This window comes from Grampus griseus, assembly GCF_964374135.1.
Source record: "Grampus griseus genome assembly, chromosome: 9".
Lineage (NCBI taxonomy): Eukaryota > Metazoa > Chordata > Mammalia > Artiodactyla > Delphinidae > Grampus > Grampus griseus.
Window position 1 is genome coordinate 41,960,386 of NC_139003.1, and position 26,558 is coordinate 41,986,943.

Below are 26,558 nucleotides of genomic sequence, written 5' to 3' on the forward strand. Positions count from 1 at the left end.
ACATCTCCCAGTCCTCCATATAATCAAACTCCGTATAACCAGACTCAGACATATAACCCCAAATTTTAATTCCTAGGCTCCAAAGTTTAGCAAGATGTAAATAATGGTCCACTACCACAATGTGACCCCAATCAGTACACTCCAAAACTGTCTACACAGCTACCTGTACGTGAGCACGCGAAGGAAAGATCTCTGAGATCGCGAAATTGCAGCTCAAAAACTAAATATAATAAAATGCTGTACTCATGGTTTACTTATATTGGGGTGACTGTTTAGGCTTTTTACGCACCTTAACTCGTTTAATCCACAGAGCGATATTCTAGGTAGGAATAAATTATTCGTCTATTTTAATGTAGATGATGAAACTAAGGCTTTGAGAAATTTAGGTAACCTGTACCAAGTCTCAGGGAGGGCTAAAGTGGGCTAAAGTCAAGATTCAAAGCCTTCTCCAAGTGCAAGGCACTTTCCGGTGTCCAAGAGTCGCCCCCGCCCTCCTAAAGTCAGCCTGAGAAGGGCCTGCAGGGAAGTGTTAATGTGATTGCTTTGTTCCAACCCCCTCGGTGGCTTTACTTGTTAACCCGCGCTAACACCTGGGTTTTGAAGGGACCTCAGAACTGGGCGATCTCCTCTTCGGGTGGGCTTTGAATCACCCTGTGACGGCACCTCTCTGCCAAGCACTGGTTCCCCGTTTTTACAGCACGGTATTGATTTGCAGAGGCAATAAATCTAAGAGAAGGGACAGTGTGCCCCTGATAATTATGTTGTAGTATACATTTTATTGCCGCGGTTTCAACACCAACGAGATGCATCACTTCTTAGGGATCCCCAAACGGCTCACCTGTAGAGCCCGAATTTGTTTAAAGTAGTCCTTTCAATTCCTGTGGTGTGCCGCCTGCCCCCGCGCGCGCTAGCTTAGCTTCCTATTTTGCCTGCAGTAGGATGAACAGTCAAAGTTCGCTGCCCACCAGAGACCCAGAATTGGGCTAAGGCTGCGTGGGCAATTGGAAAAGTGGAAACTGATCGGGGGCAAATCATTTTTCCCCTTGCTCCGCCAATTTTTCTAAAAATGTCCCTGTCATGAAATTATTCAAATTCCAGCCTGAACCGTTAAGATAATTAAGATGTGAAGTTTCCTCATATGAAAACTGAAACCAGCAAATAAGATCTTCGATGCCCAGTTGAAGCATAAAGTTCTAGACTATGACATCACTCACCCAAAACAAACAACCACCCACCTCGTGCCCCCCCCCCCCAAAACCTCATGACAGAAATCTCCCTTCCTGGCCAAACAGTGAGAAGGGACAGGGACAAGCTTGCGCCTTACGTTCAAACAAGGGAAATGTCACTGTTGCATTGACTGAGATAGGGTGTGTGTTGGGGTGGAAGCTTTATTAACCCAAGGGTCTGGGCTGTCCAAAAACAGCAAAGGACCAAAGACTCAAGAACAGAAAAGAATCTGTAGGCGCATGCAGTGGTTTAGCCTCTATTCTTAACCAAAGTTTAATCTGAAAGCATTCTCAGCCGGCGTTACTCTACTGTGGATCTCCCGTGAATAGCCCAGGCACAGCTGCAGGGCCCGGGTGTGATCAAAATCTTCGCCTGGAGTGCAGGTCTGCGCCTCTAGCTGGCTGGGCCGATTTTAGGGGAGATGCACCACCCTGCCAGCCAGACCCGGTTTCTCACTCTAAAGCAAATGGACCTGGGCTGGAAGACGGCGAAAATCCCTTCCAGCACAAAAGTCTATAGTTTTACAAATTTTCCCCTAACTTACATACACTCTCTGTACATTGAGACTAATATCAGAATGTTCCTTAGTCACTCTCATGCAGTACATTGTTAGAAACTATTGATACACGGTGACAAGACAGGCTTAAATCACGAGTCCCCCAGCTGTCATCATGTTACTTTCATGGACGATTTCAACTTTTGACTTTCAGGTTTTTTCCCCCATAAGTTTATTTCAGGGGGTGGGGAATGTGTGTGCCGTCGAGAGAGAAAAACATTGGTGGGAAATGGGAGCTGCTTTCCTTTCTTTCTTTCTTTTTTTTTTTTTTCCTTTCAAGACCCACCAAGAGGCTCCTAATCGCCAAACCGACTGACTGGAAAGGAGCGCAAATATTTACATGTACAGCTTGAGTGTGTATGTCAGCCTAAGTTTACACGGCTCCGAGTGAAACGGATTACCCTGCGAATTCGGAGAATTTAAGTTATTCAAGCTGAACAAGGCCAGCAAGACGACCCCCACAGGCCGTGGGAAGTCCAGGTCGTAACTGAGTTTGTGAAGGCTGAAGGTTCCGTGTCCCCCAAGCCCGGGAGCTGTGAGGCTCGCACTCTCCAACTGCGCGTCGCGTGGTCCCAGCAGGGTGCCGCGCCCCCCGCCCCCGGCACGGCGTCTGCCCCTCGATCAAGGCCCAATTTTCGAGAGTCCCTCTCGAGAACCGGAACCCTGCATGAGAGGCGCACCGGTGTGCAGAAGAAGCCGTGGTTCTGAGATCATCCTTTGTCAAATGCTCACAGCCCTCACTTAGCTTATCTTTTGCAGGGCTACATCTCTCCAGCCCCACTGTCTAGCAGCCAGATTTTGGAGCCCAACGAGTGTAGGTATCCAGCCCTGGGTGCTGCCCGGCGAATGGCGCCAGCTCTACGGCGTCGGTTTCTGCCTTACTTAGCACTTTCTAACTTTCTTTTGCAACTTTGAGCACCGGTAAGAAAAAGAATGGAAGGAGGAAAAACTCCCCGAGGCTTCCTCTGGTCTACGTTCCTGAGATCCCAGGTCTTAGGACGCGACCAAAATGCCCCCTCCCGACAGCGATCACCTCCTTCTCACTCCAGGACTGCGAGACCAGGCGGGCTGTGTCCGCGGCCGCTGCGCCAACCTGGTGGTGTCACCCCATTCCCCGAACGGGTACCATGCTCCAGCGGTCTGCTGAGCGAGGCCACGCGGACGCCGCGCCCCGGGCGCGCCCTCCCCACCCGACCCCGCGGCCCCGCCCCCGGCGGCGGAATCAGGAAGCGGTGACGTGTGGCGGCGCTGACTGGCTGCGGGCCGCGGGGATCGCAGCTGCCAGCAAATTAAGGCGGAGGGCGGCGAACGCCCGGGCGCAGTGTCCTCCGCGCCCCTCCGCGCTCGCACGGCTACGCTCCCGCTCCCAGGCAACCACCCCATTTTAGCTGCGCTCGGCCGCTCCGACTGTCCCCAGAGTGGGGAGGGAGGAAAGACGTGGAGCGGGTGCTGCAGGACCCCTGGGCTTTGCGCAGCTGATGCTTGTCTCCAGCTTCCGGAGGCACAGCCTGTGGTCCTACGGAGCGTCCCGGTGCTTGCACACCTAGCTGAGACCGTGGTTGGTCCTCTCCGGCTAGTTTGAAGTCTCTGCGGCTCGAGGCTCTTGCGGTGGGGGAAAGGAGAGGCCGGTGTGGAGCTCTCGGGAGGTTGGGGCTGACTCATCTAGAGTCCCCGACTCCCCTGTGATTGCACTTGGAAACTTTCCGCTGTGTTTCAGTCTCTGTCTCTCTTGGGGAAGCTGGACGGCAGTTCAGCAGGCCAGGTCCCTGGCCAGGACCGCGCACTAGGGGCCATGGAGTTCACGGCGTCGCCCAAGCCCCAGCTTTCCTCCAGGGCCAACGCCTTCTCCATCGCCGCGCTGATGTCGAGTGGCGGCTCCAAAGAGAAGGAAGCTACGGAGAACACTATCAAACCACTGGGTAAGTCGCGTGCTAGACCGTCGGGGTGCGCAGGCATGGGAGTGCTGCACATTTGTCTGTCCCTCCGTTCCCTAGCTTCAGGAGGCTCTCGAGGGTGGCCACCTTTCGCGGCTCGCGGCAGCTCTGACCCTCAGGCCACAGACTATACGTTGCGGGTGGGAGATTTTTTTTTTCTCTTAGGCCCGAATTCTTTGGGGACTTCACAGTCTGTTAAATGCAACCGGTTTCCTATCTCGTACGTATATCGCTAGTCGCTTTCCCTACCTATTTTTCTAGAATCCTTATGTCAAGTCGGACATCCGGTGTGTGTAACTTTGTTGGGATAAAAACATTTAGGGGATAAATAATAATAAAACCCCTTTTAATGACTCAACAGGATTTACGATGCGTGTAACACCTGCTTGTGCATTTGAAACCAAGGAGACTCTGACTTCACAAGAAACTAGTTTAATTTTGTTTTTCCCCCGACTTGAATAGACTACACAAAGTCAGCTGTCAAGTGCTGTAGAATAAGCCAGTTGTCCCCGCATGAACCATTTTCTTCACAGAAGCTCTAGACTTATCTGTAAGACATCATTTCATAACTGCCGTCATTTTCAGTGGAGGTTGGCAAAAACATTAGCCAGTTACCATTTCCCAGATTCCTCAACTTTTAGCTATACTGTTTATTTAACAACCTTTACCATTTATAGAAGACACTACTCTCAGAGTAAAGGGAAAAAAGGGACTATATTCCCCTTACCACGAGTGAATTGTGTGGGAAAGAAACTGCTGGAGATAAGTGTTTTAAGTCCCTTTACAACTGAGGGTTTACAACTGAGGGAGAAAGAAGTGTTCTCATCATCACCTCTTGGGTCCCTGGGTAATAATTATTCCACACCCTGATCATCTGGTAGCCCTAAAACTGTGGAAAGCATCAAATAGCGAACTTAGGGTAATATTTTTAAAACCTTTTAAACTCTAGTCAATTTTTTTCTTCCTTCTCCCTGTCCTTCTCAACATTTTAACATCTCACACCTTGAAACAACGATAATAATATAAAAGATGAAATGTTAGAGATGAAAAATAAGGGGCCTGGGCAGAGAGAGAAGAGAGAACTAAAATCCCTGCAGCAACTTAGAACCAAGGAAAAGGAAACCGGAAGATCTCCAGAAAACATGTCAAAAAGTCTCCTCCAAGGTTTTCACTCCCTTTCCCTGGTTCTTCCCACCTATCCTCCTGTGTAAATCTAAACCTGCCAAAGAAATGGAAACAACCAATCAGACAAACTCCAACTGTTTAGAAAAAAATTCACACCAATTTCAAAGTTACGTTTGTGGCACTTCCCAATATTATCCGCTCCTATTTAGGGGGCCTCTGAATTCTTTATAAATGCCCCCATTATAATTTGGTAGCTAGCAGGAAAAGAGGATTTCAGGTTAAAATTCCTGACAGAAGTACAGACAGTAGACTGGGAAACATGCCAGCTTCAGCTCCACTGTCATTACAACATTGCTTTCCTTCTCTACTTTCCTGAGAAAAAACCCACCCTCCTCTGAATTCTAAACTATAAAACCATTCACAGCTCACGGTACCTCCACCCTCACCCCAGTCTGTAAAGTGAGCATTCTCCCTCCCCTGGGGCTTTTGAGACCGGCTCCAAAAAGAACCAGAACCGTTTTTCAATTGTCAGAAGGCATTCTAGTCCCTTTCAGGGGCCAGTTCAACAGAGCACAATTAGCAGCTGTAAGCCAAGGACTCGGGCACGTGAAATACCTGTTAAGAGAGAATGAAACACTAGCGAGATGCTGAAGAAACTGTAGGGTGGAAGTCACAAGTGTCTCATTACTGCTCATTTAAACACGTTAAATCTACTCAGAAGAACCACCTCAGACGACTAGATCATTAATTTTTTTTTAGATTGAGATATAATTGACATATAACATTGTGTTAGAGCATTTCTGTATCATTTTCTTCTTCCTCCACTTCCCAACCCTGACCCACTGGTTAGTCTGGAGCTTACAGCATTTGCGTTTTTCAATTGTCAGAAAATTTCTAAGGCTACTTGTTAATTCCCTATAAAGATGTTATGTGAATGTGTTTCTGAAAACATTAGTAAAAAATATGATTTTGCCATGGCATGGTTCTCTTTGAGTTTGAAAACAGAAGGATAATTTGGTTATTCTTAATTTAAAATGCTTCCATGAGTTGGATTATTATTCTAAGAGAAAAGAAGGTAAAAATTCTCTACTTCCTGCTTGCCTGCCCCAAGTCAAAAGAGAAATGTGAGAAATAAAACATTATATGTGTGTGTGTGTATGTGTGTGCATATATATATATATATATATAAAACTTGTTTCAATTCCTTGAGGGCACTTAGAGTTGTTTGAAGTTCAGTTTCACATTGCGGATTCAAGTAGTTTCTTTTTTAAAGGATGCAAGATAATTGGGACAATTACAGAGCTCCCCCTGTATTCCATCAAAGTGACTGGTGTAGTCCCAGGCCCTTATCATCTGTGGGGGAGAGTGTTTGGTTCGTAGGCAGTGGTGTTTCAGCTTGATGGTAGATGGCAAACTGTTCTTCCTACTTCAATACTCTACTCTTCTGGGTTTGGCGTTCTTTTGCGCACTTCCAAAACGTTCTTGAGAGAGAGAGAAATACACATATCATCCCTCAAGTAGTTGTTTCAAGCCCGGTCCAAAAAATTGGCCCAGAGATTGTACTCCTGTGATTTAACAAGCAATAAATATGCTAGTCTTTCATAAGATCTCAGGCTGGGAGGGAAATTATAAAAATGCCCTAATGTAACATCTGAAAGCCTAGGAAACTGGGAGCCAGGCAGAGAAGTGAAGTGACAATTTTTTAACCCCCCCAACACCCCTTTTTCACTTTTTCTTATGGGGAGGTGACTCCAGGAGGGAAGGGAAGTTCCTCTCAAAATGAGGATGGTGCTGATTTCTTCACTCCCTTGATCTCCCTGCAGAAAAGTGTCCTCTTTGTCAATGAGGAAGAACTGGCACTAGAGCCCACAAGCTGTGAAGTCTAGAACATGGGAGGGATAACAACAGGACTACTTGCTTTTAATTCTTTATGATCATGCCTTTCTCTTTATCCACTCCTCGCATTTCTATTCTCCAAAGTGGGTTTCAGTAATGGTGGTAACAAACCATGGTTCTAAAACTCACTCATTTGGTTCCGTAAGCAAGCAGGAGCCATGTCACTTCACAGGAATTTCAGGCTTAATTTGTATAGTGATGAGTTATTGCTGTCCTTCTGGAGATTCTGTGCGTAACTTTTCCAAAGTTAAATCCAGGAACCTTGAAATTGTGCTGTTCTCCTTTCTGTATCTTTGCTTGACAGAATTAGCTGTCATTCTCAATTCTCTTTGCCTGCAGAACAATTTGTCGAGAAGTCGTCCTGCGCTCAGCCCCTGGGCGAGCTGACCAGCCTAGACGCTCACGGGGAGTTTGGTGGCAGCGTCGCGGGCAACAGCAGCCCATCTTCCTCCTCTCTGTGCACTGAGCCGCTGATCCCCACCACCCCCATCATCCCCAGCGAGGAAATGGCCAAAATTGCCTGCAGCCTGGAGACCAAGGAGCTCTGGGACAAATTCCACGAGCTGGGCACGGAGATGATCATCACCAAGTCTGGCAGGTTGTAGGGGGGCTTGTCGAGTGAGGAGTGGGGAGAAGGGAATAGTGCCCTGGGTGGCAGAGGGAGTTTCCAGGAACTGGGTGAAACTCTACTGGTCCTGAGCTCCAAGAGGAAGCTTCGCTCAAGGAGGGTTTCTTTCGGCAGACTTGCTTTTGGAAAGAGCTGCTGAGACAGATGTCCAGGCATTTGCTTTCTTGGGATCTGGCAGTGGGAAGCCCCACCCCTGCCCTAAGGGCATGGGACTGGGATCTCTGGCCCCCTGCAGCCTGGGATGGCTTCTGGGTGCAGGGTCGGCATCTGGAGGGAAGCAGGAATTCAGCTCATGCCGGGGTACAGGGCGGGCTGCTGGGTGCTGTGAGGGAGGCAGGCGGCTTCCCTTTTATCAGCCTCAATTTGCAGAGGCTCCCATTAAAAACTAAAATGAAAACCTGGGAGGAAGAATGAAATTTGAAACGACCACACTCCCGGTAGGAAGGAGCTCTGGTGCAGGGGGCCCCTTGGCGCCGCAGTGGGCTGACTCAGGGCAGGCAGGAAGTCCCAGGTGCAGGCTGCTCCTGGGACTGGGGCTAAGGCTCCGGGGGTCGGTGGCCCCTTGGCGCCTGACTGCTCCAGCTCTCAGGACTCTGGGACACACCGCCCAGAGTCTCCCGAAACGAAACCCAACTTGAGAACCCTGCTCTGGCTTTCTACTGAGGCAAGAGTGAGTTTTCTCCCTGGAAGGCAAGGAGGTTATAGGACTCTGTCTGCTCTGGAGACTTTGGTCTGGGAGCCTAATGGGCTTGATGATTTAGCACAGGATTTTCCCTAATTGCAGACCTTTGGGTATTAATGAGGACTCCTACAGAGATGACACTTAAGATTATCTAGGCTCGGGAGAAGGTCAGTCTCCGTATTCACATCTCTGAATGGCTTTACAGGAAACACAAAGAATTTGGGGGCTGGGTAGGGAGGGAAGGCGGACCCTTTTCCTCCCTCTCTAATTCGGGTGATTCTCTTTGTCTCACTGTGTCAGGAGGATGTTTCCTACCATTCGTGTGTCCTTTTCCGGCGTGGATTCTGAGGCCAAGTACATAGTCCTGATGGACATCGTCCCTGTGGACAACAAGAGGTACCGCTATGCCTACCACCGGTCCTCCTGGCTGGTGGCTGGCAAGGCAGACCCTCCGCTGCCAGCCAGGTTTGTGCCTCCAGATTTTCCAGCCAAACAAAATGTGTATTAACCTTGCTGGCAGACTGTCTCCTGCCCTGGTTGTTTGAATTTTAAGCAGGTCTGTTTTTAAAGCTGTGAGTTCTGGTAAGAGAGCTTTCCAAGCCCAGACACTCCAGGATTAACTACACAAAATATGGGTTCGTCTCTGAGAAAGGCAAGAGTTTGTATGCAGAACACTGCCTTTAATTTTATCTTTCATCATAATTCATTTCAAAGTTTTTCTTAAATTTCAATTGGAATATTTATTAGAAATCTGGCCCCATTTCATATGGCATCCATCATTTCTATTTGGCTAACACCAAACAGAATAAAACTACTGATGAAGTGGCTGCCCTAAAATCCTTTTCAGAAGTGTGCATTTTAGTAAAGTAGTAGTTGCTTACAGTAAATATTTGTTATAACGTGGTTATAACTTCATAGTAAATACCATATTGGTAAAATGTGGTTGTTTTTGACCAGTAAAAGGCTCAGAGATTTTTAAGTAAGAAAAACAAACTCTTTTTTTCCCTCATTATAATTAGTGGATAAATGTAATTCGACATCAAGTTAATATTCTTCTATTGAATTTGTTTTTCTCCTTCTGACTTACTTCACTCTGTATGAATATTAAGGTCCATCCACCTCACTACAAATAACTCAATTTCATTTCATTTTATGGCTGAGTAATATTCCATTGTATACTGTATGCTAACACATATATGTGGAATCTAAAAAAAAAAAAAAGGTTCTGAAGAACCTAGGGGCAGGACAGGAATAAAGACTCAGATGTAGAGAATGGACTTGAGGACACGGGGAGGGGGAAGAGTAAGCTGGAACGAAGTGAGAGAGTGGCATGGACTTATAAACACTACCAAATGTAAAACAGATAGCTAGTGGGAAGCAGCCACATAGCACAGGGAGATCAGTTCGGTGCTTTGTGACCACCTAAAGGGGTGGGATAGGGAGAGTAGGAGGGAGACGCAAGAGGGAGGAGATATGGGGATATATGTGTGTGTGTGTATATATATATATATATATATATATATATAGCTGATTCACTTTGTTATAAAGCAGAAACTAACATACCATTGTAAAGCAATTATACTCCAATAAAGATGTTAAAAAAATATTCTTTTACTGAGAAATTACTCAATATATTAGGTAATGACCCAAACAAAACATGTTCGTTTTTGTGCTATTCAATGGTAATGTTTTTCCAGGAGAACTCCGTTTTAAAAATTACATGCAAACCTTTATTGCTACTGCCCAAATGAGCATTCTGGGGGAAAAAACCCAGCAAGTTCTTACTTACGTGAATACTAACAGTTTAAGAACAGGACTCTAACTGCATACTTTAATACAAACAATGAATCTTAGCTGACTTTACATTTAGGGTTCTAAAACCAAGCCTTACAGCTTTAAAGTTGTTTTATGACTAAGTAATTTTTATAATTGATTGGAAGTTCATATCAGAGCTAAGAATTTATTTAAATGTACAGGTTTAGGAACTCTGAAGTTATAGTTCAAAGTATGGTTCTTTGTTAGTATCTAGTCTGGAGTCTAAGTCAAGGCACAGAACCAACACAGTTTACACATACAGTTCAAATGGAATATTAAGCTTTCTTAGTGGTTGATCATATTATTGAACTTACAGTATATTAAATACACTAGAGAAGAGATTAAAAGAAGCCTCTCCAAGTTTTCCATTCCCACAAGAGACTAGGAAGGAGATCTTCCCAGCCCTTCCAAATTGATATATTAAATAACATATTAAATAATTTTTAGGACTAAAATTTTTTTTTAAATGTCACTGATTTTTTTTAAAAAAAAGGAGCAAGATTTACAAATTTACAATAGATATTTAAATGAATATAATTAGTGTTCTCTACTATTTACTATTAACTAGCCAGTTCACATTACTCTAGAGCTTCTTTCCAAAATTTACAATTTTTTTAAAGGGGGGAGAGAGAGGAAGAAAGAAGAGAGAATGAGAGAAGTATTTTAGCAGATTCCTAACCATTTTTACAAGCAAACCCCTTTTCTTTTTTTTCTCTAAGTCTTTCCTTTAAGAAGTTAATCACTCTTATTTAGCATACATTTTCCTCCTATCTGAAGGTATGGGGAACTGGTGCAGGCCAGTTGGAAATATGACATGCCTTGTTTATGTTACTAATCTGTTCTGGCTGGAAAAGGAAAGCATGTACCAATACACTATCTTAACTGAAGCATGTTTAAGCTATTGCTGGAATTTTAAGTCCCAGAGGACTTGAGAGAAGCGAGGCTTCCTGTATGCTTTTTCATTCATACTAGTTCAGCTTACTTATATTGATATTAGATTGAAATGTTTTGTGCATTATAGGACAGAAATATTCTAGATCATATAAGCAACTGTTCTTTATTATTATTAAAAGACATAGTGCTATATTTTCTAGCTCCATATGGGAAAGGTGAAGAACTTGGGAGGTGATCATTTTTGAACTGATGGTAGAAATTCCTTGCAGTTCTAGTTCTTTGAAGCACTTTATTTTAGACTGAAGTTTATCAGTCAGCTGTTCCTTATCAGAAGAAATGATGCTTGACAATATCATTTGATCATAGTAATGGAAAAGACATTATATATGACCTAAGTAATGTTATATTTTCATATAGGACATTTCCTTTTTTTAAAAAAGTAGTCGATATTTAAATAAATTAATCTTTATTAATGTTATCATATGTGGTGAACTGATACTTAAAGAGGGACCATCTCATCAACTTCTAGGACTTTAAATATTTTTGAACCTTTCTGGAGGAGTGGGTAGGATATGGTGCTGATTAGTAAAACAACTGCGCCTATAAAGTTATAGCCTTGGAGGGGTGACACTTGAAAAGCTATTATGGTTGTGTCATCAAAGAATACTTCAATTGAAAGGCAATTTTGAGCACTCCTTAAAAAAAAAATCAAACAAACAGGCAGACAAACACCTAAGTTCTTGTATGGGTCTGGTAAGAATCTTTAGTGCTGTCAGCCTGTTTTGTGCTTTGCTTCTTGTGGGCTTTGTGAGTTGCAGCACGTGCACCCAATTCTTCTATTCTTAGTCCTCTGTGTGACAAACCATGGCATAGACTTCTTGTTCTTTACATGAATATGTTTTTAATTTTTCCTTGTCTTTGCCCCAACCATAATATTTGTTTAATGATAGTTATAAATATTCTACACAAAATATAGATATAAATAACCCATTGCATGGATAAAGGAATTTATCCCATTAAATCAAGGATATTTCCTTCCTCTATCATTAGTTCTATGACATACCTGACTTCAGAAACGCTTATGTTGAGTGGATACTAGGATTGATTTACAAAGAGTTGTACTTAGTGTGAAGCTTGCAGGCAAAACAAATGACCTGCATTTAACTGTCAGTGAGTAAAAGATTGCCTTGAACATAGCAGCTGATCAATAAACGATAAATCCTTGATAAGTATATTTTTTCCCATCAAAGCCTTTTTTTTTTTTTTTTTTTTTTGCTTAGGCTGTTAGATAAATACATTGAATAATTTGAAGCTTACCCAACTTGTTTTCACTCTCCTTAGTGAGCACTTAACTAGGTGATGATGAAAGTAGTAATATTTAAAGTACCGGGAGAAGCAAACAGACTATGTGATCTGTGGACTATTAAAAGTTCCCCAGGTCACTGTATTAAAATTATTCTGTCTTGTTTATAAAGAGCATGAACTTTAAATTGAATCACCTTCAAGTTTAAATGAATAGATTCTCTAGAATTGTTTCCTCTTTTAAATTCTTTGTCTTCATTGCTTTTTAGCAGTGCTTATACTAGGAATTCATTTTGCAATTAGTTATAACCTAGTCTTTCTTTTGAAAATATCTACAACAATAGGATTTTATATTTGACAGAAGCAGACTAGTAGTTGATTAGGTTGATGGGAAAAACCCACCTTTAAAAAAATGGCTTGTTCAGCAAATAACAGCAAATGTATTAAGTACATTTTATTTATTTATTTATAATTGGACTATAATTGCTTTATAATGTTGTGTTAGCTTCTGCTGTACAGTGAAGGGCATCAGCTATATGTATACATATATCCCCTCCCTCTTGGACCTCCCTCCCACCTGCCCCCATCCCACCCATCTAGGTCGTCTCAGAGCACTGAGCTGAGCTTCCTGTGGGACAAATTGGGAGATTAGGATTGACATATATATACTACCATTAGTATTACCCCTTTTAAATCATTGGTACACAAAGAAACACATTTAGATGTTTCAGCATTATTTTGGTATTGCTGTATTACTAAATTTGAGATTATACGAGGCAAATAAAATTCACTTTATATGAGATTTTTGTGTTCCTTTAGAATCAGAATATTTTATAACCCAAACATTTTTTTTTTAAAGTCTCAATAAAATTCTCTCATAATTTTCTTAGGCTGTATGTACATCCAGACTCTCCTTTTACTGGTGAGCAGCTACTTAAACAGATGGTGTCTTTTGAAAAGGTGAAACTCACCAACAATGAACTGGATCAACATGGCCATGTGAGTACAGTGCTTGGACTATGCGGATTCCCTGGGATGGAATGGAGAAACCACATAAAGCTTCCTCCCTTGATGTCTCTTCCTCTCTCCCTTTCCCCCTCCCACCCTCCAGCTCTGAGTCATTCTGTGAGAACATTAATATGTTCTACAGGGAACCTTGACTGCTATTGTCAAGAGGTCATTTACAGAGATGCTGTATGCCATTTCTATGCAAGAGGGTCAGGGACCTCTGGCACCATGGATTCCTACTTCTGCAACTGCTTTAACACCTGCACCAACTAAACAAAGGGAATGTGCATTTTGGAGGTTACTACAGCCCATTCTTGGATTAAACATCTAATTTCTATCAGTGGTATATCAGATAACACAGCATAAAGGGAATGGGGCTGAGACCTCCTATGGGGGTTTCCCAAAGTGTGTTGTATAGAATACATTCTTGTGCGATGCAATGGGGCAAAAGGATTTTATGTACAAATAAATTTGGGAAAGTGCTGTTAGCTCATTATATATCCCCTCTGTAGAGAGCCTTATGAATATTAAAACACAATGAAGTCTTGCAGTTAAAAACAAAACAATTTGATTTTACATCAGTAAGGAGTTCATTAAAATGTTGAAGAAAAGAGAAATTGGAATTCTTAGCTCTTATCAACAGTTAATAGAACAAATAGCCATTGACACAGGCTTTTCCATATTTGCTAAGACTGCTTTTTAAGGAACTATCTATGCTGTTATTTCATGCTCTTAAATAAAGATTCACATTTTAAAAAATCTGTTTTAGATTTTATGCTAAGAAAACTTCAGACAGACATGCATGCTTCTTTTTGATGAGGAGAATACTGTTTCTTTTTTTGCCTCGTTTGCCAGAAAGCACATTGGGATTTTCATAGTTGCTTTCCTTGGCTTAGATATTCTGATATAATTATTCTCTCTCTTATCCCCTTTATTAAGGCTCCTGTTACTTAAGGTTTTAGTTTTTTACTGGATTTATGCAATTCAGAAAAAGAGTTTCAAAACTTTTCTCAAAAAAGATGGTTACACATAGTTAAGAGAGAGCTCTAGACATGGTTTCAAATGGTTGATTGAACCTGGAACCAAGTAAATCACTTCAGGCACTGCCACCATCCATATGCCCACAGGAGATCTTGTTTATCTCGACCAAGTCAGAGTAACCAGGTTAACTAACAACTCTGCTGGTGGCACTGTTGGGATGTTGGAAGTAGGTTAACAGGCTTCTGTTACTTGATGTATTGGAAAAGATAACTGACTTTTTTTACCTTCAAGGATGTTGGCAGAATTGTCCTTTCTTTCAGATGTTTTCATTGACAGATTTTTTTTTTCAGGTTAAAATTTATGAAGTATCTGAGAGACATTTTCTGTAGGCCCATGATCATTCTTAATGTCATTCATATTAAAATTTCTTGGGCTCCACTGAAATCTTTGCAGAGATAAATGAAATTTTTTTATGGTTCTAGTATTCTCCAATGTGAAACTTTCATAAGAACTGTTTTAGTTTTTCCAGAAAGACCTGAGAATTCATTTTGAGATCAGTTGTCCAGAACTGATATGTTTTCCTAAATTTTAGCATCAGCTTCATGGATGGGAATAGCACTAAGCTATATTTCAGGAGCTCTGGGTTCTAGTCTGATTATGCTAAGATTAGACCTTGACAAATTGTTTAAGTCTTACATGGTTGCTAATATCCATTTTAGCTTTAAAATTTTATTATTTAATATAACTCTTTGTTACCAGAAATAGTGTATTCTGAAAAGTACCAGGAAATATTTTTAGATCCTGTGGTGTTTAGCCAAGTTCTTTGAATCAGTCCTAAAGAAGCCCCCTTTGTAGATGCATTCCAGGAAAATTTCTTATTTCCAGGAATTTATTTCTTCGATGAAACAACGTCTACATTTTTATCAGTGTTTCTTAGCCCCATGAAAGCTTGAGCAGAGGTTCAAGGAGCCCTGGGATCTGAGACTCAGTCTGCGGTCTGAGTCTGTCCAACACCCTTTCCTAAAGGAAATTAATGTGGGAGTGGTATAAGGAAGAGGGGACCTTATTTAAAGCTTAGGTTTTTTTCCATTGTGTGTGTGTGTGTGTGTATGATTTGAAAACTCTATCTTCTTAGTAGAACATATAATGAATGGTCAGGTTTTTCTTATATCACGATTAGGAGGCAAATGTTTACTTCTGTCACTTCAAGTTTATTCCAGTTTTATGACTGAGCATAGGTATCTTGAACTCCTTGGAATAAATGCATTACACAAAGAAATAACTTTTTTTTAAGTTTCTTTTGATTCATTTGAACGTCTCATTTGTTTCAGTAATTCCTATTCAGGTCTGGGATCATAAAAAGATGGCATGTTCAAAAATTCAATGCCAGTTAATGCCCTGTAACTTTGTTGGCTTGTATCTCAACATGGAAAGAGATTGATTCTGTATCGGTTATCTCACAGTGACTAGTATTTAACTCTGCTAAAGTCAACCAGTGTTAACACTCACCCACCATACCCAAGTTAGCCAAAGAACAAGAGAGCAACAACACTGCATGCCATTGACCCTCGTCCTGCCACAGCATGTATCAGACACCTCCCCTGAGAGCCAAGCTCTCTGCTAGGCCCTTGGGGTGAAGGGCATACATTGTAAGCCCTGTTATCCCAGGAAAGACATACCCAATTTTGTAGATTTAGGTAGCTGTCTGGGTTGCGGGGCAGGGGGAGATGTGGAAAATCTTTAACATCTGAAAGTAAGTTTTGTTGCTCAAATTTCATAATGGTAAATTATTGTATTTTATTTAAATGATACATGAAAAATACTGCCTGTTAACAGGGTATATTTCTGATCTCTAAGTACCAGACAACTTTTAGTAGCTATGGAATGGAAGACATTCATCACTAACATTCTTACTTAGTTTGTAACTGGAAGTCAGTAATCAATGAAGTTGTCAGAAATGATGACGACGACAATAATAATACAGTTTACTAAGCACTTCCTATTTGCTATGTGATTTACAAGGGTTACAGCGTCTGATCCTCACCACAACCCCTGTGAAGTTAATACTGTTCTTGCATTTAAGAAAATGAGGTAAGAGAGGTGAGATCACTTGGCCCAAGATTAAAGAGCTAGAAAGTAGCAGATTCAGTATTCCAACCAAGGTCTACCTTATACCAGACTGCCTTTTAAAATTGTTTTATTCCCTCCGTCCCATCTGCCACCCACTCCTCACCCCCCACTGCCCCAAATAACAATCTAGCCTCCTCAAATATGTAATTTCTTACTTTAGAAAATTTAGAGACATACTGCCTTTGGTCTAACCAGACTAAAAAACAAAAAGCATTTTTTAAAAAATAAACATCCTCCAGATGACTTTTTCCTCTATCATTTTAGAAAGGACACTTGAAACAACCTGTATTATTTACAGTTGGTTTGGTAAAAGGTAATTCACAATACTCTGCAGTATCATGTGAAAATTATTTGCGTGAAGAATGGAAAGGGTAGATCCTAATCTTAAAACTGCATTTGACACAGTAGATTTTATGGTTCTTTCTTTGCCTCATTGTAATTTGGCCTGTTTATTAGCACTATAAGTACTTAAAATCCAGTACTGTACTTCCCACTCTTTGCTGCAGATAATTTTGAACTCAATGCATAAGTACCAGCCACGGGTGCACATCATTAAGAAGAAAGACCACACAGCCTCATTACTTAATCTGAAGTCTGAAGAATTCAGAACATTCATCTTTCCAGAAACAGTTTTTACGGCGGTCACTGCCTACCAGAATCAACTGGTGAGTATACCCTTCACAATTTATTTCCCGAATAAGATAAGGCTTTAGGAGAGTTATCTTCTTGGAGAGAAGGGCTATCCCAGTACTCAAAACAGAAATTCACTTTGGAGAAAGCTATGGAGAATCAGCCCCAGGACTTCCAAATATGTTGAGTATCCATGGCTCAAGGTTATGAAGGTCTGTATTACACCATCTTTCTTAGAACCTTTATACTCCTGGTCAGGCTGTTCACTGCTCACATGTCCCACCCAAACCTGACCCAATCTGCCTTCTCAAATTTTCTCAAGAACATTACCTGCTTCCTTCTCTTTCTGGTAGAGCCTCATGACATGTGTTACCATACACTCATTGCTTCATAAAATTTAGAAGTTCAGTTTTTCTGCTAAATTAGCACACGTAGTGTGCTAGCCAACTATCCAAACTATTGATACATTAGATATTTTGTGAGATTTATTCAGCTGTAATTCAGGGTAAGATAATTCTAGTAGAATGATCTTAAATGCCTCTTTAGATAATAGACTGTAGTATGTAAGCAGTTGTGTATTTAATTAACATCAAGATATCTAATTTGTAATATTGAGTTATATATTTTCTATTCTCTGTTGTAAATCATATTTAAAATTTATGCATTTCTTCATCCATAAGGCTTAGTCCAACTCTACTGTAAATATTTATCAAAGTGTTGCTAAGGACTGAATCCTGTTAGATACTTCCCCATGTATTCTTTCATGGTCAGCATAATCTTGAAGGCCAGGGGTAACAGTAACATTCTTTAGTGAGGAATCTGAAGCTAAGAGAGGACAAGTAACTTTTCCACAGTCTGAATGGACCAGAAGTAGAATTCCTTTTGATACACTGTACTTTAGTAAAAGGAACTCACATTGTCAGTTTACTCTGGGTTTTGTGTCTTGCTTTTATTTGACTGGTTATAGGTATCCAGGACTCTTGCTCTCCTCATGTCTTGATGTTATATTTTGGGTTCTGAGTGAATACTGTTAGGTGCTGCCTGATAGATGGCTCAGAGTCCAGAGTGGGATGGTCAACCAAGCAAAAATGGTGTTGAGTCTCTCAGGAAAAGCAAGAAGATGAAACTGAAAGCCCAGGTAGCCCTACACAGATGAGGAAACAGGAAGTCAGAGAAGGGATGTAGAAAAATGGCCAGAGTGGGTATGTGTCTGTAAGGCATAAGCACCTATAATTTCCATATGACTTTGAGTAGATTTCACTTCACCACTGTGGCTGCCATCTTCTTTGCCTGTAAACTGGGACTAAGAAACAGACCATCTTAGGGAACAACTGTTAAGGATCAAATGAGATGCTGTGCATAAACATGCCTTTGGAAATTGTAAGGCACTCTGTAAATAAAGCACGTGGTGACTGTTGGACTGTCTCTGGAATGTCCAAAGAGGATTTGCCACCATTTGGATTTTTAAATGTTAGTGGCAACTTTTCAATGAAATAAATGAATGCACAAATGTTATACTATTTATCTTTAAGTAAAAGCAAAGTACTATAACTTTTTAATTATCCTTAAGATAACAACACAGCAGTGGCAACTTTCAGAGAATGCCCAAGCTAAAAATTTGGGTATAGAGTGAAGCCCACAAAGCCCTAAAACATAATGCTATTTCTCTTAGAATCTGGAACACTGACATCAACAATCCCATTTTTAATTTATTTGAGGACACATGTAATACAGGTATCACAGGATCTAAAAAGATTCCTGAAACATTTAATTCAATTTACACTAACTGAATTAGTAGCTTTTATATTATAAAACATCAGATTTATACTAATACAAGAAAACCTGCTGATGTTTGAGAATGAAATAAAAACTTGTCATATGGAAAGTTCATTGCTTTTATCAGAATTATCTGTAAAGGGAGCCAAAGCAAGAATAGGTAACTTGGGATTGTTTAGTGAAAATTATGGGCAGAACAAAATTAAGGAAAGTTCTAAGTGTAACACCTTAGATTTGGTTTAACTGATGAAGAAGCAATCCTGAATAAATATTGGCAGGACCTCTCATATCATGGAACACGGAATAGGAGGTTATTATCTACATAATTATAATAACAGCTAATATTTGGGTGCGCAAGGCACCATTTAAAGTGCAGTCTTATTTAATCCTCACAATGATATTATGAGATAGGAACAACAGTATTTTTATGTTGCATTTTACAGTTCAAAGAATGGAGGCATGGAGTTAAATAACTTATCCAATGTGACCCTGCTGCTCCCATCACAGATATGAATCCAGGTAGTTAGGTTTAAAAGCCTAACCTCTTTAGGTGCTTGGTGTCCCCAAGAAAGGGGAACCTCACCTCCTCTCAATGAATGGACCCTCAATGAATGTGACCCTGATGGATTCAAGACATCCTTTTTAGAGGGTTTCAGTTCTTTATGTTAATTTCTTTTCTTTTCTTTTCAGCAAGTGCTCACTGCTTACCTGCTGTGTGCAGGGAGCTCTTCACACTGACAGCAGCCAGTGTAACAAGATGGTAATCAACCTATATTGACAGTCAAAATATCCACTGGCATTAGCTGTTTCTAATAGGAGCCATATGCTTTAGTGACATTACCTCACTGAATTCTTTTGTTTCCGCTCAACATTTATCTAGAAAATTTTCAAATATCCCAAAGTTAAACAGATGGTAAAATGAACCACGTATACTCTCCACCCAGATTCAACAATTAACATTTTTCCAATTTGCTTTACCTCCCCTGCCCCATTTCTCAATCTCTGTACATGTACATACTTTCCCCCTTCTCGCAACCATTTGAAACTAAGATGCATGCATCATGATACTTTACCTGTAAGTACTTCTACAAGTTTAGACTGACAATAAGATTACTTTGTAACCACAGTATCTTTACAACATCTAAAATTGAGTTCATATTAAAAATTTCGGGGGCTTCCCTGGTGGCGCAGTGGTTGAGAGTCCGCCTGCCGATGCAGGGGACGCGGGTTCGTGCCCCGGTCCGGGAAGATCCCACATGCCGCGGAGTGGCTGGGCCCGTGAGCCATGGCCGCTGAGCCTGCATATCCGGAGCCTGTGCTCCGCAACGGGAGAGGCCACAACAGTGAGAGGCCCGCGTACAGCAAAAAAAAAAAAAAAAAAAATTTCGGGATGGACCTACAAATGTCTTTATAGCCTTCCCCCCCAACCCCCGCCTTTGAACTAGTATCCACCTAAGGTTCATGGTTTGGATTTATTTTAATTTAGAAGAATCTCTCTATATTTTTAATCAATATCTCACTTAATTCTGACACTAATCCCCTGAATAAGGCCCCATAAGCCTCATTTTGTGGATGAAGAAACTGAGGTTCAGAGTGGTTAATACACTTGCCCAAGGTCACAAATCTGGTAAGTGAAAGAACCATCTTCTGGGTATTAACTCCTCCTTTTTGGTAGCATCCTGCTGGATTGCTACCAAAGAAAATGACCAAGAAAATGACCACTGACAGTGTCAAGGTTGGGAAACTGAATGTGAAAATACTGCTAAATTAAAATAGGCTAAGATTCTAATAAACACATATCCCAAAACTAGTTGCTCCTCTTGAAAATGTTTATTTCTAATTAAGATTATAAATAGGCTCAAAATCCACCTACCAGCGCCTAGCTACCTTTCACTGCATCATTAAGTGTAACGATTAATATGATTAGTATATATCATTTCATTGCTAAATAACCCACAATAAGTGATTAAATTCAGTACTGCTTTTCTCAATAGATCCTGCCATGTCTGAGTTTATTTCTGTGCACCCACCTTTAAAGCCATAATCCCTAGCACAATGCTGTATGTGTGTGTGTATGTGTGTGTGCATGTGTGTGTGCTTTTACTTAAAGATAAATAGTATAACATTTGTGCATTCATTTATTTCATTGAAAAGTTGCCACTAACATTTAAAAATCCAAATGGTGGCAAATCCTCTTTGGACATTCCAGAGACAGTCCAACAGTCACCATGTGCTTTATTTATAGAGTGCCTTACAATTTCCAAAGGCATGTTTATGCACAGCATCTCATTTGATCCTTACAGTTGTTCCCTAAGATGGTCTGTTTCTTAGTCCCAGTTTACAGGCAAAGAAGATGGCAGCCACAGTGGTGAAGTGAAATCTACTCACATATATATTTGAAATTCAATTAATAGTCAAAAATTTGATTTGGTATACTAATGAGCCATTTTTGCAAATGGTTTATAGACCTCATAAGACCAATCGAAATTCATGTGGGGTGAATAAATCATTTTGGGGGTTAGTATTTTCATTAGTCTTATACAGTTTTCTGAAGTTATCCTTGATTCTTTCTAGGCCTCCTCACATTTACTGCCTTTTCACTGCTATACCATGCTTGTCTACTGATTTACCCATAATAAACATAAAATAAATATATAGGAAATAAACAAATATGTACTAAGTACAGTATAAATATTAGAGTATTTTCATGCACAAAGAACAGGGAGAAAAGAGAGAAAGAAGATTTAAAAGTTCATACTTAGGACCACCTTTATATCTCTTAAACTTTGGATAGGACATTATTTACATATATATTAAAAGCCAAATCAAATTTTCCATTAGAATTCGTGAAAAAGCTTCTCATTTATTGTGTCTGGTAGTTTTATTTGTAAGTAATGAAAAGGGGACCTTTTTCCTATTTTTTCCTCTGGTTTTTGTGAGGAAATGATTGTATTTCTTTACATTATTAGATTAAAGCTAAATACATTATACTTTCAAAAAACTATTTTATAATATAAGATTTAAAGGTCATACATTGTTTTTGAGCAGGCAAGCCATTGCTGTAAAGTTGAAGTGTAGGTCAGGTTTCATTTTTAAATGCCTTTGGACAGATCTTTTCCTGATAATTGGAGAAACGGTCTCTGAGGGCCAATTTCACCTTGTGGCTGGGAACCCCAGCTATATTCAGTCCAGTAATATCACATGGAATAATAACTACTAGAAAAAGTCCCTTTCTCTTTGGTGCAGCTGGCAGTGTCAAAATCTGCCCTCCATTTATACATATATTTATCTATAAAGGAGATGTTGAAAGAATGAATTTTTTTGGTTAGGAAGTGTATTATGTTCCATATTATTAAGATAATACATGAAAAAACAGGTGTATTTTGACCACAATTAGTCAGTGATTTGCATATATGTACATACACTTGAAACAGGATTTCTTAAGCACATACTGCTGTCCTTGTTAATTCTTCTTCCTCATAAAATGAAAAATATTGCTGCTTTTAAAATTTGTTGTTGAATCATAAAGACATACTTGTAGTTTCACATGGGTTCTCTACATACGTTTTTGGTAGCTGACTATTTTTGGATCTTTCTTTTAGCTTTACCTTTGACATGGGTGATGCTGTTCAACACCTTTACAAGCTGCAGGTATTCTATATTAGGAAAATGATGTCCAACTGACATCACTGTATATAACTCAGGTCTTTCTCTCATTGGTTCTCAAATACGTAACTTTTTCGTTCTCCCACATTTCATAAAGGGATATAAAACTATATCTGCAGAAATGAATTTCTTTCTATTAACTACTGGTTTTTATTTAAATATCCATGGAATAAAATCTGTGCCTGACCTTTTAAAAGTGCATGATTAACTAGAATGTTAAAACTTTGCTATTTAAAAATTACTTTATCTTAAAATAGAAAACAAAATGCTTTTTATGTAGACTCAAGAATTTCACCTAGTCTATAACTGGTAAACATATGAAATCATATTTCTGACTGCTTGTCCTGGAAGCAAAGTTCAAAAGACATTTCTGGGGTGCTTATTGTTGGTGCCCCAGTAGATTCAGAGTCTGTGATATCACAGTGAGCACGGTGGGCTCATTAAGAAGTCTACCCACAGTCCCTGTACTGCTAATCAGTACTCCATAAAGCCTGTTCAAAACTGTAGTGGTTAGTTCAGGGCCCCCGTACAATTTTAGTAGTAAGAGATCCATTCAGCTTTTTTTCTCTAACTTCCAAAAGCAATTTTTTTCCCTGGAATTAGATAAAATAGTCCATAGAGAAAGTAAATACCTGGTTACTCTCTTGAGCTCCTTTTGTAATTAACACACTAAAGTTAAATCACTGCTGAACCAACTGGTAAATCTAGCTGTATGAGTACATCTTGTACTATTCTTGAAACTTCCCTTCAGTTTGAAATTATATCAAATGTAAAGTAAAAAAGTTACCATTGATACTCTTGGGGATGATGAAAGAAGGACCAAAAAGATACTGGAAAGAGAAAGTTCTAATAAATGAAAGAAAATTCCAAAGAAATCTGAAAACTTGTGTTGAATTTGATTCACTTCCTCATTCAAAGTTATGGCAGTAATACTAGATATGGTGACACATCAATTGAGCAACTAACACACACACACTGAGAATATTTATTTTCTACGACAACTCCACAATCATTACATTCTGAGCCAACAGTCTACCTCCTGGAAATATAAATAACAACAAATACAATTCTCAAAATCCTTTTCAGGGACAAAGTGGATCAAAGGTGGTTCTTTAACTGTTATAACAGATAGATAATATTTTCTATTCTTTTAGTTTATAAAGACTCAAAGCTTGATATGGTTCACATTTTTTTGTTATATTTATTAAAAAAAATTTTTTTTGGCTGCACTGCGTGGCTTGCAGGATGTTAGTTTCCCAACCAGGGATTGAACCCGGGACCCGGCAGTGAAAGCGCCAAGTCCTAACCACTGGACCACCAGGGAATTCCTGATATGGTTCATATTTTAGAGGGATGGCTGCAAAAGGACTTCGTTCAAAATTTCTCCATCAGATATTATTTGCCTTTGTCTCCAGAAAATTTTATCCATTGGCAAATCCATTCACTTTTTATAAATGAGCTTGTAAGAACTGAACTTGAAGACTTAACTTTATTGCTGTATCTTACAGTTTCAGTTTGAAGCTTTTATCTGGGTTTGGTTCACACTTAACATCACCTAACACTGCAGGGGACGTGGTGCCAGCTTCTTTAGTGGCACTTAAACCACTTCCAGTTCTATGTATGCCTCTGCCTGCTCCATGGAATTTTAGGGACCATGTGATCTCATTTCTGTTGATAAATTATTGTGAAAGTGTTTTCATGAACTATAAAGCACTTTAGAAATCTAAAGTATTTTCATTTATAATTATTCAGTAGAAAAAGATAAAGAAATCCCATTTTTGAGGATTTAAAAATCTTGTTGGTGTTTTACAATTCTAGAATATATTGACTGCTTGGGCTTTAGAAAATGTTTGTAATTTATTTCAAACAAATAAAACTTTTTATCTTTGCCCTGAAAACTGACCTTTAATACTAAATCCTAGTCTGAAAGAATGGCTAGAAGAATGGCTTTCACCCTTTAGAAATCCATGCCCTTAATTAAAGGGGTGGCTGAGTGTGAGAGAATGTTCTCTACAAACTCTTGATGGCCACACTTTAGGGGCAACCTCAGTGGTTCCTGTATATTTCTTTCTATGCACACAAAGACCTGTTGCTGTCCATTAAGAACAGGTTTCTTACTTATCTAGCTTATTTCCTTCACTGTTTACCATTGTCCATTAACTAAGCTGAAAAGGAAATTAGCAATTTTATTTTTGGCTACTGTAGAGTGAATGTGCATGGGACAATAATGAGCATTTCTGAGGCACTGTCAAGTGTCCTTAAAAACTAATATCAAAGAATCAATCTTACAACTTGCCAGTGTTAATGATAGAGAAGTTCAGTCTCTCTGGTAAGGATAGTGTGGGAAGTTCTATTTTAAGTGAGGTAAGTAGCTTTTTGCAGCTTGTACATTGGTTAGCTCACATTAAGAAAACTTGAAAAGTAAAAAAAAAGGACTGTCTTTTGTAATGAAAAAAACAATTCTTTAGATGTTAATAGTTTAAAATGAAAAGTAGATACACTCTGATCAAAGGGAAAGTTGCTTATTGGCAAAATAGTATTTCAAACTATTATATATCTCAAAATAGATATATTTTTGATTGTGTTTATTCCTTACTTTGAAAGAGGAAGGCATGCCGCCCTCAATCTATAACTTTTTTTCCAGGTTAAGACTATTCTGTGTGTGTCTCTCTTTCCAAAGATGAATGTGGGTTCTCATTTTGACACAAATGAGCTATGACTCTCTTTAAAGGTGTCTGTCGTTCTAATTCCAATAATTCTCCTCCATTCCTTTTAGCTCTTAACACTCAGAAATTTTGCAAGTAGAGCATCTTTTAATCAATGTTTTATTTATTTATTTTCTTTGTAACCTAACATTTTTCCGTGAAGGTGCAGTGCATATATTTTAATGGATCTTTCTGCATTAATATTGCGAAAATTATGACTAGCACAACATAGACACTTAATACTTCAGACTATGATTCTTATTAGGAAATTTTTTTTTCCATATAAGCATAGAGTCTGTAAGTAACATTATATGGGAGGATAATAAGAGACCCACTAATTTGATTCTTATTTAGTCAGATGGAAAGGGGAACAGGGGTAAATTTATATGCTGAAAGCTTTATATCATGTATTTATGTCAGGTATTTCATATAGTATTGAACATGAAGTTACTATTGTGGTATCCATTATGGTATATATCGGTACCCATGGTATTAACAAATGAGGCTGCCAAGTCAGCATGAGGTAACGTTCTTGTTTTTATTCCCCATTACTCACCAATGCTGGCCTTCTAGACAGCTTCCCTATTCCCCAGTCGAGCTCTAGCCTTTCACTACTCTCTTAAATACTTCACACGGCAGCCACACTGTTTGTAAAAGGCCCCCATTTCAAACTGTCTCTATCCATTGACTTCCAGCCTGTTTTAGGACCAGTCTGTCCTCAACTACTTCCTTCTCTCTGAGGCCTTCTCTGACCATTCCACCCAATTTAGGCCTCTTGTGAACTTCCTTAGCAATTTTAACCTCTATCACAATACTGAGAGACATTAAGATATTCTTGGGGTGCCATGATGGAAAATGAACAAACTTTTTATTTCTGATTTTATTTCCTTGACCATGGAAATGATACAGTTTTGTTACACTTTCTTCCCTTTCCAGATAACCAAGCTGAAAATAGATAGTAATCCTTTTGCCAAAGGATTCCGGGACTCCTCCAGGCTCACTGACATTGAGAGGTAATGAGAATTTTCTGTTTACTTTTTTGCCTAGATAAGATAAAGAGAAGCACTAGTTTGTAAGAGCACACTCCTTTCAACACCAAAGAGCCATAACCTCACTGTATAGAGTCTCCAATACTCTGTATAGTCTCCAGTTCTCTGCCCCACCTTCCCTTCCAGTTATAAACCCTGTAGATATGCAACTGCTTAAGCTTTGACAGCTGCAGCAGCTGGATCTATTCTACACTCAATTTCTGAGTGAAGTGGTTTCTTTGGACAGGACATTTTTTCAACGGGGCTTCTTTGTTATCAAAGACACAGTCCTCTACATGATATTAAGCTTCATGTCTTGAGTGGCAATCCACAGAGAAATAGATTCTTAATAGCCTTTCCCTTCTGAAGTGGATATATTTGTTAACATAAAGACTATAAAGGTAGTTTGGAATTTTGAAACAAGGAGAGGCCATTTAAATCAAGGGGTATATTTTACCTACAGCATAGACTGCTTATACTTAATAGGAAAGCTATCAGATCTCAGGACCTTTAAGAAGGCAAGTGACAATCATGTGCCGTAATTTACCCCCCTTTTTATTTAATTAAAATGGTTC

At 39.9% G+C, this 26,558-nt stretch overlaps 1 protein-coding gene across 1 annotated transcript in view; it reads left to right on the forward strand.

Annotated features, from left to right (window-relative positions):
- Positions 1–3,575: 3,575 nt before the first annotated feature.
- Positions 3,576–26,558, forward strand: part of TBX20 (T-box transcription factor 20) — a gene marked incomplete at both ends in the record, with an annotated part of 50,856 nt that continues 27,873 nt past the window's right edge. Inside the window, 6 exons of the mRNA XM_082661864.1 lie at positions 3,576–3,702; positions 7,078–7,336; positions 8,349–8,513; positions 12,950–13,058; positions 16,685–16,843; positions 25,892–25,968. Of these exons, the coding sequence (XP_082517990.1) occupies positions 3,576–3,702; positions 7,078–7,336; positions 8,349–8,513; positions 12,950–13,058; positions 16,685–16,843; positions 25,892–25,968 (896 nt within the window). The remainder of the gene's footprint in view (positions 3,703–7,077; positions 7,337–8,348; positions 8,514–12,949; positions 13,059–16,684; positions 16,844–25,891; positions 25,969–26,558) is intronic.